This window comes from Muscardinus avellanarius (genome assembly GCF_963383645.1).
Source record: "Muscardinus avellanarius genome assembly, chromosome: 1".
Taxonomy (NCBI): domain Eukaryota; kingdom Metazoa; phylum Chordata; class Mammalia; order Rodentia; family Gliridae; genus Muscardinus; species Muscardinus avellanarius.
In genome coordinates this window covers 156,449,489-156,462,936 of record NC_137786.1, presented here as the reverse complement: position 1 = coordinate 156,462,936, position 13,448 = coordinate 156,449,489, and the positions used below count along the sequence as shown (strand labels likewise).

Genomic DNA, 13,448 nt, shown 5'->3' with positions numbered 1-13,448 from the left:
ATTCAATATCTAAGTAAACCTTAGGGCAAGGGGAAGATTTGTAACACACCAGTAGTAAAAAGCAAGAAATAAGTAAATCTCAAAGTCCATCTGGAATCGCAGTTTCTCATACATTTTTGCTCATGGTTTCGTTTTAATGAAAAGTCGATTTCCAAGTTGGCATACAAGCAAACTCCCTGCCTAGGAATATCAGTTTACACAACAGAGAACACACTTTATCAGTTAGGCATTTCTTGTTTGCACTGGAAGGCCTAGGGAGCCTAAACAAGAGGGAGCAAGCGCTGGTGCTGCTTCTTTGATTTTCCTCTTCTGTGTCTCTCTAGTATGCTTTTAAAACCAGCTCCTTTCAGTGCCAAAGGCCATGTCGTGCTGTATATAATTCACCATGAATGGGATACATGTGTAAATAGCAAGGCATTAAGCAGCCCAAGGGACCTGAAGATAGGTAGTACAGAACACATAGGCAATGCGCGCTGAGAAGAGGCTGCTGGAGGGGAAATGTAATACTTGTCTTCAAGGATATGAAGGATTATTATTGCTTCATAGCTGCTGACTCCTCTGAGCCTTCATTGCTCCACTATTTACCAGAGCTTCTGATTTTGCTCTGGCCAGACTCCCCAGACTCTCCAGGGTACGGGTCAACCTTGCCTGTCCTCCTTGCTGCTCACATCCAACCACAGTGCCAGTCCTACTCAGCTCTCTGTCCTCCATACACTCAGGGTCCACGCTCACTTGCAATCTGCACCCCCATCCCACCTTTAGCACTCTCTGTCTCCTTCCAGGCCCTGTTGTTGAAGTATTCCACATTCTTCAAAAAGCTTTGCCTTACCTGGATTTGAATTTCCGTCTTCCCAACTACTAACAATACTCTTGTGCACCTACCAAGTGTCAAATGCTGTGTTGCTTTGTTAAATAGTATTAGCTTTACTTTACAGATGGAGATGCTGATGCCAAAAACATAAAAGAAAATCATCTGCTCAAACTCACGCAGTGAAAGCTATGGAGTAGGGATGGGACACGGACCTGCCTATAAAATCTATGTTTATCATTAAACCTCAGTGTCTTTAAAATGGGACACATGTTGTCTACTTATCTGGTTTTTGCGGGCATGACAAAAATGTGTACTAAGAACACACTGCATTCTAGAGCTCGGTAAACATTTGTTCCTCTCTTCCTCTGCTTTTCTCTATCAGTTTGGTCCATTCTACCTAGTTAGCACTTTTGCTCTTTCATTAAGGTAGTTTTGATTTCTCCATTGGACTAAATAAGCAGGGACTATGTATGTCTTTAGCTACATTCGACAACCCCCATTTCCTCACAGAACCTACTGGAGTGTGCAGAGAATTAGCGTGAAAAGGCAGAAGAAATCATTTAGAGCTGTTTTCACTAAGCATGTTTCTGCCTGTGAATGTGAATGCATTTGAGGGACTGTGTTAAAGGGCGGGGAAGTGGGAGAATCTACTCAGAAAGTTTTATCTGCCATGTATAGCAAAAACTGAAATTTTTTTTAAGATTTCATTCTAGGTTTTTGAGATTAAATAACAGTGTTAGGAACAAACACAAACAATAATAACAATGGCTGATCATGGCCATTCTTTTAGTCAGATTTAATTGCTATGTCTAAGAACACTTGAAAGCCTATATTTAAACATCTTAGTACTTGAAAATGATTATAGGCATAGGGAAGCCATAAGACATTAAAAATTTAAGACTTAGAAAACTTCCTTGTACATCCTTAGCAAAGACATTACTTCAAAGATGCATTTTGTAAGCAAATACTGACCTATACAAGCAGGGCATCTTGGTTTACATGACAACATCAACTTGCTGTCCAGGCAAGCTTTCTGTCAACTTTTGACAAAATATGGTGCCTACTTCTCTCTCCACTTGAACCCCTTGCCTCTGCTAGATCTGATATATACTTGAAAGAAGTGATTAGGTCCTGCATAGATAAGAACACTCCCTTTATTACTTTGTTCTGGAAGACAGAACAGAAATAGGTCAGTTCTTAAGGAAATGATGGCTGCATATATAAATAATGTAAACACTCCTATCATTGTCCTGGGGAGGACATTTATCATGCAGACAGCCACAGACACCCAGATCTTCCCTGCCACACTTGCAGCTCTCAAATTTTGAGCTGTCAATTGGAAACTTGATTATTATCAGTTAAAAATAACCAGGGAACTCTGGCAAGGATTTAACTTGTTTGACTTTCTTAAGCTAACAATTAACATTTTAGACTATTGTTGACAAAATATTTAACTTTCCCATGCCATTTGTGTAAATGACTTTTTTTCCAATATCTTAAAGTTTTATCTGCTCTGGAGACCACACCTTTCCAAAGCTTCTCAGGTTCGTGCAGAAGTCCTTAAAGGACATGCATTAAAGACTCCCCAAACTTTCACAGCATCTCATATTATAAGTAGGATTTCCTGGGACTTTGGAAACGCTTAAGTACACTGATATCTTAGTCTTATCTTGACAGCACTACATTTGAAATACCAATCCCTCTATAATAAAAGCTATTTCGCCATTTAAAGCAAACTACTGCAAGCTTAGTACACTTTAATCCCTGGAAAAACTGGTATTGTTATTCATTGTTTAGTAGTTTATCATCAGCACTGTGAGTAATGATGCTTGGCACTTTTGCAGTCCTTTAATTTTTCCAAAGCCTGTTTGAAAACACATGTTTATTTGCTTCTCTCAACAAGCGAGGACAATATTATGGTTCTCTCTGCTTAAAAGATGACTGTTATGTGACTTCTCCTCAGTCACCCAACTGGCTAGTGATCAAGCAGAGACAAAACCAAGAGATATAGGCTCCTTGTCTGATCTGCTTTCTTTCTCCCACACCACATTAGAGAAAAAGATAATCTCTGAAGCCAAGGATGACTTGGAACCACTTATCGAGTCATCCTAGCAACATAATCTATGCAATAGAAAAAAACCTTGTCTCAGGCAAAAGGGAAAGATTAATAATGTCCCATGGAAGCTCTAACCTTACTGCTCCATGGACCAGCAATTATTCAGTTTTACAGTTCATTCAAAGATTCAAACACACTGTACTGGAATATGATTTAGTGCCTAAAGCCTGCTCCAAGTGGTTAGAAATGCAGATCTACTCAGAGCCTTACAATCCCTGCCCTCCAAAAGGCCTGATTCCTGCAATCTCTGCAGCAGCGGAGCTTTCCCTAAACTTGCACTTGAGCTAAATGAAGAAACTGGCTGAGTAAGGGCTGCAGAATTAGGCTCTCAATGTGGACAGAATTAGAACTGGCTTAGAGGTTATTCTTGCATTGTTCTTGAAACTTGGGCTATTGAAAGGATTCAGACATCACATATTCTTTGCTAGAGAACACCCCTCAAAGTCAATCCTATCCCACCCAGCAGAAGTTGTCCTTTCACCTCCATTCGGCAAGTACTGCCCGCTCTATGCCAGGCATTGTACCAGAAGGCATGTGGGATGCAGGGCTTTTATCTGAGGATGCAGCCCATATTTGATTTTAGATGATCAATATTCTCTCCCTTTCTCCAAAGGACATTTATGGCCACTTATAGCATACAAATGAACTATTAAAACAATACATTCAACACGTTCAGACCGCATAAATCTGGTTATGAGAACAGTAGCAATAAAATTAAGAAAAAATTCTGACCCTCATTTGAAGCAAAGGCCCTTTTAAATTAACAGTATCTCTAAAATAATAAATAAATAAGAAGAGGATTGGGAGTGAAGTGGTGAGAGCTGCCGGTGTAATGGGCTTGGCGAATCACTCCCAAATGTCCAGGCTTTCCTTCGGACACAATGTTATCAGGTTAATACAACACTTGCATCACTATCCCTGAGTACCAGGCCAAGTAACAAAGCACCAAATTTAGAAGCTAAAACGGAGAGGGAATTTCCAATAACCAGAAGCAGGGTGGTGCAATGCCACACATTTTCAACAAAGAACATGAGAAAGAACCTGTCCTTGTTCTTCCTGACAACATCAAACCTCTTCATGGCATCACTATACTCCGCTCAGAAGGGGAGTTCTTCCAAGGGAGTGTTTTAAGGTGGGTAGAAGAGAAGAGAGATTCCCTATGAGAACAGGGGTGGCAGAACAAACACCTCTCTGGCTTCTGCAGCCGTAAGCCTTCAGTGGAAAAAGGCCAGATACTGCTTCCTCACTCCCCTGCCAGCAGGGATCGGCTATTGTAAAGTTATAATAACCACTCTAGTTGGTTTCACTTTGCATCCCAAAACACTGGAGAAAAAGAGATAGTTTCATCTTACTTCTATGGTGGACAAAAACAGAAACCCCCCCAAAAAGGTCCATGTCAGCTTCATACAGAGGCTGGGACATGAAGGCCACAGAAAAGCCCCCACTGTGGCTCCTTCCTGGCCCCTCCAGGCTTGGCACCCAGGGCAGAGATCAGCTTTCCCCACTCAGGGCTGGGCTGGGTGCCTCACTCTCAGTATCATCCCAGAAACACTTACCAGGAGACGCCGAAGCACACAAAGCTGTATTATAGGGAGACTTGCAGACAGATTATAAATTTACTGGGGACAATCAAGGCATTTAGTTACTTTTGGCTGCAAATGCTGGTGACACACACATACATACAAACCTCATTCTTCTCTTCATTCGAGCAGTTCTTTACTCTCCTCCTTCACTAGCATCTTTCCTTTCACACACACGCACACACACAAAAAAAAACAAAAACAAAAAACAAACAAACAAAAAAACCCCGCCACTGCTCTGCTAAGGAATTCCAGGGAGAAGTGGCAATGGAGCAGGTGGCAGAGAAAGGAAATTAGGCCTCCGGTATACCCCGCAGGCGAGCTGCAACCAAAAATAAAACAGTACACACTAGGCTGTTGAACTGCTAGCAGTTACTTTTCATCTGGAGCTGATGTCAAGGAATCGAAGTTCTAGGTATCCCAAGCAAAAGGTGTGTGTGGTGTGGGAGGAGAACGCCATTCTGACTCCTAGAGCATCCAGAGAGTTCCAACCATCGCAGACCTAAGGAAAGGATGTGGGGGAACCAGGGAAAAAAAGAAGAAGGCCAGGCTGAGCCTTCTCCCTAGAGCTTATTTTCAGGTTTCTTGAGAGGAGGAGTTTGACAAAGTATTGTCCTTTGGGCTTTCTGAGTACTTTGGGGCCTACATGACCATTTCCTGTTTCTGCTTTCCATCAGGGCTGGTCTTGGAAACAGCAGTGCCAGGAGCAGACACAGAACTTCAGGGACCCCACGAAACTCAAGAGAGGGAAGTCTTCGGGACAAGGTTCCACCTTCTATCCAAAGGCCACTGGCCCAGCCGTGTCAGGGGAAGCCAGCACACAGCAGGCAGTGTCACCTATACCACAAACCAATGACTCAAGGGACACTCCCTTCGGGTGGGGTGCCTCTGGGCCTCTCAGAAAGCACTTCCAGTCAGGAACTTAATCAGAACTTTGGGATTTGATTTGCAACCACCAGGAGATGCTTCCTAGGATGTCATCTGTGTAAACAGCCCTTGGTAGGTCCATTCCCTGAGTGCTCCAAGTTAGCACTCCTTGACTAGAGCATGGTGAAAAGAAGCTAGACGGGGGAAGGGAGCCCACAGGAAACGAGAGAGAAGGTTTCTCTTGCGCATCCCTTCACTAGACTTTCTGTAGAATATTTCCCCCCATTTTTTTTTTTCCAGATTGAGGGTACACTCAGGGAACTTGCTTTGATTTACAGGACTGTCATTTAATATCCTTTTAGCCCAGGAGAAGGGTCACTTCCAAGGTGGGAGGGGAAATGGGGCAAGAAGGCAAAGGCTTTGATAAAGGTCAGTCAAGCTGATAATGCTTCAGGCTGAGGAATGGCATGTTGGGCCTAATCAGTGTGGGCTAGCCAAAGCATGAGGGGCCTTGAGACAAGGCCTACCTCATCTGTAGCCTCTTTCTTCTTTTACAAGCTGTGGGGGTCCCAGAGATTTTTTGGAAAACTCTTATCAGTTCAGAAATACTCTACAGGTGGTGGAAAAACCCATTCATGAGCACAGGTGGAATTTGATGAGTAACACTCTATCCAAAACCACACAAACAGCACACCAGTGGCCTCTGAGGTCATCGGTGACATCTTGGCCTTTTTCATTGCCATCCACTCTCCATCAGGTCAAGGCGACCTCTACCTTCACAAAAGGCCACATGACCACAGGCAGAATCATGAGAAAACCAGGCGCCTTACCGCAATCAGGGCTGAGTTCCTCTGGTCCCCCGGGGTCGAGGCTGGTGGCTGCTGCTCTCCATTTATCCCACCGCCGCCACCATTATTGCTACTGTTCAGCAGATGTTGCTGGTGGTGATGGTGATAGTCTGGTGGGGGCGGCGGGGCTGCTGTTGCTGCTGCTTGGGAGGCCGTGGGAGGGGCCGCTGGGGGTGGTGGCGGGGCTGCGCTGGTGGTGGCAGCAGTGGAGTTGGCCTTGGTGTGTTTGCCAGCCTTCCTTGCCCCCTGGCCATGCTGTACAAGGCTCAGGAGCTGCAAGGTGTTCTCCCTTTCCCGGTCTGAGCTCTCAGCCCTACCACGTTCATAGCGTCCTTCACAGCTCAGGTGGTGTTGGCGGCAGACAGCAATCCGCGCCCGCAGGCGCTCCACGATCGCACTGTGCACTCTCGGGGTGACTGAGCCCCCTCCAAGGAGCCCCGCCCCAGAGGCCCCCCCTAGCCCTCCTGCGGGGGCCTGCGGGGGCGCTGTGTCCCCCATCTTACTGGACACAATGATTGCTGCCTCTGGGACGAAGAGGTGGAAAGAGGCTACTGCTGGCTATTGCAGGCAAATCTGTTTTTGACAATGTGAGCTCAGTGTTCAGGGCCACATGAATAGAGGTCTTCAGAGGGTGGGGGGGCAGTGAGAAGGTGTGGGGGAGGGGAGTTAGTAAAAAGAGGGTGGAGAGAAAGAGTAGAAACCAATTGGAGAGGATAAGTTGGAAACAAACCCTGATCAACTTACTCTAATTGCATTTGACAGCTCTGGAGAAGTTGGACAGAGTTGATGTGTTTTTTTCCCCCTAACAGGCTGACATGAGCCACTAGGTACTTTGTAAACACAGGATCTGGGGTTAGTTCAAGAATTTAGGGATTGTCAAGCAAGAAACAGACACACACAGCAGAAGAAATTGAGAGAGGTATTAATAGTGAGCTGGACTTCCCCTCACCTAGTTCTTTCAGGAAATTATAGGGACGGATCTGCAGAGAAACACATTCTGGTCTAAGGAACCCGCAACCTTTACTTTTTCTCAGGTTAAAAAAAAACACACACAGTGCTGTTTCAGAACGTTTTTGAAATCAATGTTCAAAATGTGCAAATATCAAGGGCGACTGTCTTTTGGCTTTTGATTTTTCCTCTTTCCCTTTGCTCCGGGTGTTTTCTTCTCCTTGGGGTACTGTGGGGTGTCGTCTTCTCCCCAAAGGAGACAGCTTTTCAATCTTTAACAATGTCAGTAATTGGACTTCGGGACCATTCAGCTAATCCAATCACCGGCACAATTCTCAGTCCCTCTAAGGTTTCCTAGCCTTAAATGAAAGCAATCTGAAGTGGCTAGCCACTGAGCGAGATCCTTCAACACATTTTTTTTTTTCTTTCCCGCTTACGTTTCTATTCCTCACCCCCGGCTCTATTCTAATACAGTATCAAGAGAGACAAACTCTTCCGAGAGTAATTTACAAACGATGGTCCAACTTACAAACTTCCAGCAATTTGCACCGAGTCATGTCCAGCCACTTTTCTGTCCACTTCTGTACATTCCAAACCCGGCCAGTGGGTCTGAGGGTCTGGACTCGCAATAAGCAATGCGGTTCTATCTCTTGTATTGCTCCGCTTTATAGATGGGAAGAAAAAGAAGAAGGAGAAAGTAGCTTGTATTTTCCTTTCTCTTTCTCCTCTGTTGTTAGCCGCTTGCTGACACTGGCTCCCGCCCGAAGTCGCGGCGATGCACTGGCGATACACAGGCTTTCATTGTGCTCCGATAGGAGAGGGAGAGAAAGAGAGAGAGTGAGACAGAGAGGGAGAAAGAGAAGCCTGCGAGCTGCGGGCGGGCGGGCGGGGGGCGGCGGGGAGCGCCGAGGCTCCCTGGTGGAAGGCTGGTGCCACTGCTCCAGTGCGCGGCCGCCGGGCGCGGGGAAAGGGGAAGGCAGAGGGCCTCCCAGTGGCTGAAGAGGTAAATCCCGAAGCCTGCGCATCTCAGCAGCCCTCGCTCGGCTCAGCCTCCGCCTTGGTTCTGCGGGGGAGATGGGGGAAATTCCCCAGTCTCTACACAGCCATTTCACCAGCTCTCAGCGCTGAAGAAATTCCCAGCCAGGGAATGTATTTTCCCTTTCAGACCTACATTACGCCCCCTCGGAGGATATCATGTTCATCTTTCAATATGTTGTAAATGACACCACTGAGCACCCAGCGAGCGCTGGGTGAGCACTGAGGAAATACTTATTAGTGAGGAAGTTGGTGAATGGGTGTTGGGAGGGGTGTGGGGAGGAGGGGAAATCGTTATTTCCTAGAGGCCGGGCAGGTGTGATATCTGCCTGCCTGCCTGTGTGTCTCTGGGTGGTCAGTTTGGGTGGTCATAATCAAATCATCTGGGATAAATAAGGTATTTTACCAGGCTGATGAAATGACCAATACTAATTCTAGAAGAAAGGTTTTTCTTTAAAAATTCAAAATTGCAGCTCAGTGCAGTGGCACGTACCTGTTTGTAATCTTAGTACTTGGGAGACTGAGACAGGAGGCTCTCAGGTACCAGGACAGCCTCAGCAACTTAGCTAGGCCCTCAGTAATTAGGTGAGGCTCTGTTTCAAATTAGAAAGAAAGAAAGAAAGAAAGAAAGAAAGAAAGAAAGAAAGAAAGAAAGAAAGAAAGAAAGAAAGATAGCAAGCTGGGCGGGGTGTGTGTAGCTCAGAGGTAGAATTCCTCTGGGTTCAATCCCCAGTACCAGAAAGAAAAAAAAAAAAATAGTCAAGGTTTCAGGTTGGGAATGTAGCTCAGTAGAATGGTGCTTGCCTAGTATGTGCAAGGTCCTGAGTTCACTCCCTGTACCACAGCAAAAGCAAAGTGAAACCCCAACAAAACCCAAGATTATCTATGACCAATGCAATACAAAGTGTGAGTTAGCTATAGCTACCTGGTTTACACATTGAAGAAAATAAATATGTAATAAATGAGTTTCAAGAAGTTTTGTAGCACAGACTAAATACATCTTTTACAAAGAATACTGTCCCCTCATCTTTAGAGGAGCCTATCTTTAAATGATCTTTAAAGTTAATGGATATTTTATAGTGGATTCTGCTTGTCTATCAATTATGGAGAATAAATTATGTTGTGTGCAATACTGGAAGTCAAAACCAAAAATAATTTGGGTGTCCTAATTTGGGAGTCACTTGGGTTTGAGGCCTGAAGCCAGAGAACTTCATTAATTTAAAACAACTCTGGCATTTTGGTAACATGATCCAGCTTCAAACTGAGCTATGGATAGAAATGAGGGACAAAATGAATGCAACATTTCAAGACTATTCGGAGCTTAGTTTCCCAAAGGCTGGCCTACGCTAGTCCATTTTATTTTCACACATCCTGAAATATTAGGTTAAAAATGGGAGACAAATATGCACAGAGAGAACAGTTTGAATGTCACTTATCCAAAATGTGTTTTAGTTTTGAGTTTTATGAGTTTTTCAGATTTCAGCATATTTCTATAGACTTTACCAACTCAACATCACTCATCTGAAAATCCAAGATCTGCCATGTAGGTAATCAAAAATTTCAGATTTTAGAACATTTCAGATTTCATATTTCTGGATTAGAGGTACACAGCCCATATAACTTTCCATTAGCACATACTTCTATCTGCCCTACTCAAGGCTAATTTTCTCACTGTTCCTGTGAAGAAATGCAGAGATAGGTTTTTGTTAGATTAGCAAAGTTTGAATGGAGAACTTCCATAAAGTGTCATTAAAAAGTGAAGGTGTTTTGGTAATTTTAAGTGATTTTTGGGGGGCAGTAGGGGTTGAACTCAGGGGTGTTCTACCTCAGAATGACACCTCCAGCCCTTTTTTTACTTCTGATTTTGAAACAGGGTCTTGCTAAATTGCTGAGGCTGATATTCAATCTGTGATGCTCCTGTCTCTGCCTCCCAGCTTCCCAAGTACTGGGTTTATAGGCATACATCGCCACACCCAGATTGTGTGCTTTTTAAAAGGCTATGTTCATTAGACATTGTCTTCTGTAAGTGTTTCATATGTAGCAATAATACCTAATAAAACTTACAATTCATGGGAAAGCCTTGCAATAATATGCTTTAATAATATGGAGTCAGTCTTAGTCAAATCAGCTATTCCTAATGATATAAATGATAAATTGGCAATTTATATAAAATAACATAAATGACACATAAAAATCATACATATTAATGGAGTATTATGTGATGCTTTAAAATATGTACATTGTATAATAAACCTTGATTTCTCTGCTAGACATGGGCATGTCTTAAAAGCTTAGAGAGCAGGAATTTAATAGATTTTTCATACTATATTCCAGTGTTTTGAGATACTTCTTTGAAGTGTTTCATACATTTACACTTATATAGCCCAGTCATTTAATTTCAAATAGGTATTATTACTTTTGGCACTGGGGATTGAATAGAGCAGTGTTCTACCACCCAGCTACATCCCCAGGCACCTTTTAAATTTTTAAAAGAGTCTCACTAAGTTGTGGTGTACTCAGGTTGACATTATTAGCATTACCATCCTCATTTACATTCACATTATTTATCATTCTTTATTATTATTTTTAAAAATCATTGTTTTGGGCCCAGCACCTCACATATATGAGCTCCCTTACTGTACAATCTGGAGAAATAGGCATTATTAACCTTATTTATGAGAAAATTGAGTCTTATAATAACTACTCACTCCAGTTCACATACCTAGAAAGTAGCAAACCAGGATTCCAACTCAAGATCGACTGCAAACCTATGCTCTTTTAACCACTATATTGCCTTCCAATTAAGTGTGAAAATAATTAAAGGGAAGTCAAACTACCCCAAAGTAGTTCAAGGACTGCAACTATCCCTCAGTCAACACTGTGGAGTTCCACCAAGCCCTCCCATACCTGCAAGGAATGAGGAGTGGATACAACTACTCACCTGGTGGGTAAGCCCAGGAGTTAGGAAATATGGCCAGTTATATCCAGTTGCCTATAAAATAAACTTCCCCCCTCATTTTTCCTGTCTTATTTCCTTTTCATAACCCTAAATTTCCTGTGTAGCCCTATGGATTATTTCAAGTGTTTATTCTCTTTTACTTATTTCCATCTTCCTCAACATCTCTATTATCCATAGCTACCTAACATTAAATTAATACTATAGTGATAGATGCTCAGATTTTAAAAAATTAGTTATGTGAGATTTATAAGCTGACAAACTATTTTTAGTACTATAATGGAATCAATTATATTGATGGTAATAATATATTATGTTATGATACCATTAAAATTAACTCTATTATGATATTTATATTTCCTTTTTTTTGGAACTAGAGATTGAACTCAGGGGCATTTTACCTCTGAGCTACACCCCCAGCCCTATTTTATTTTATTCTTTTATTTTGAAACAGTGTCTTACTGAGCTTCAAAAGGCCTAAGTACCTGAGGCTAGCCGAGAACCTGAGATCCTGTCTCAGCCTCCCAAGTACTGGTATTACAAGTGTGCACAACCACACCTAGCTCTTTTTTCTTATAAACTACTTGATTTGTTCCTCTAACTCATACTAATTCCCATTTGTCAATGACCTCTTTGTCATTCTTCTGGTGCTACTAAAAGCCTCTTGTATCCTCCAGGCATCCACTAAAGCAGTATGCCAAGTCTCAATACCCTTGAAAAACGACCTCTCAACATCTTATAATCAACAATCATCTCTTCTTATTGGAAGAGTGCCTCAAACCAACAATGCACCTAACCTAGAAACTGGATCAACTACCATCATAAATCCCCAGAATTATTTGTACCATCATTTTACAAGTCAACTGCATGGTATTTAAAATAATAAAGTTTGGAAACTTTCCAGTTGAAATTTCCTCCCTCTTCAGCTATCCTGAGCTTGTCTGTAGTGTCACATGTGAGCAGTACCGCTTCCGGGGTCATCAGAGATACCTGAGATTATTCTCTTTCACTTCCTCTGCTCTTTCCCACAAATCACCTGTGATCCTTAGCCCTCCCATCATGACTGTCAGTTCTTTAACTTTGCCTGATTCTTTTGGGGTTGTCCCTTTATCTTAACCTTTTAACCATGGATTCATTTTTATTCTTTGGAATTGATTTAAAGATCATTTCTCCATGTTCCAGAAAAAGGTAAACAAGAATATACATAGGCGACAAAAATTTCTATTTCACACTTGAAAAAAATTTACCCTCAGTAAACATTGATATCAGCAGTCTTACCACTTTTTGAGGTTTATTTTTACCCAGCTTGTTTATAATAATAAGGAAAATTACAGGAAATAAATTACATAAAATATTACCAAATATCCACATAAAATCTTACTAAAGTACAGAGTTTTACATGTGTATATATATTGAGGTCCATGCCATAAATCACCCAATAGATAAAGCCAACTTTAGCCAACACTTCTGATAAGAAAAAAGTAAAGTTCCACAGCAGAAGAGATTCTTCTAGATACCACCATTAAGAACTAAAGATATAAAACAGACAAGGTCCATTTGTTCATTCTGCAAGAGTTTCATTTTATTATGGGAATATTTAGATGTACAAAAAATACAAACACCAAAATATGCTTTGAAAGTGTTTTTGGCTGAACTTGTCTCTGAGATCTTCAGATCTTAACATATATGCTTATGTGGGGAAAGTTATGGATAAAAATAAAAAAAATTATCTTAATTATTAACATTGAGACTAAATTCAACAGAAAAAAAGAAAACATTATAAAGCATGAATATACATCTCATAAAATTTTTCTTGAATGCAATGATTAAAAGATCTGGAGACCTAAAATCTATTTGTAATGGAACTATTTGAAAAGGCATAGAGCACTCCTCCACTTGGAGGAGTTAAGCTGCAGTCTGATTCTGAGGCAATGGAATTGAAATGAATGATACACTGAGGTTTCTTCTGTGACCCTGATTTAGATGATAGTAATCAAAAATATATAGTGAAGATCATTTAATAATGTCAAAGGATAATAAGCAGACACGAACAGGAATCCAACAATAAATACATAAAAATGTCAATATAAATATATTTTTAAAATACAATATATTTCTACTAAACTGACAGATCATGATAGTTTATTTGCTTGATAGTCATCTGTAATAAAGGTATTGTACATAACTTAAAAATACATTTATACTTAAATTAAGGTTATATTCTCCATGTACAACAGATAAGTTTTATTTAAACTATAGAGTGCCATTTCATGGGAATTTTGATGAC

At 41.7% G+C, this 13,448-nt stretch overlaps 1 protein-coding gene across 4 annotated transcripts in view; it reads right to left on the bottom strand.

Annotated features, from left to right (window-relative positions):
- Window positions 1-6,720, bottom strand: part of MAML2 (mastermind like transcriptional coactivator 2) — a gene marked incomplete at both ends in the record, with an annotated part of 371,839 nt that extends 365,119 nt beyond the window's left edge. For all 4 annotated transcript variants that reach the window (XM_080695108.1, XM_080695111.1, XM_080695110.1 and 1 more), the window contains one exon: window positions 6,205-6,720. In XM_080695108.1, coding sequence (XP_080551234.1) covers window positions 6,205-6,720 — 516 coding nt within the window. The remainder of the gene's footprint in view (window positions 1-6,204) is intronic.
- Window positions 6,721-13,448: the final 6,728 nt, after the last annotated feature.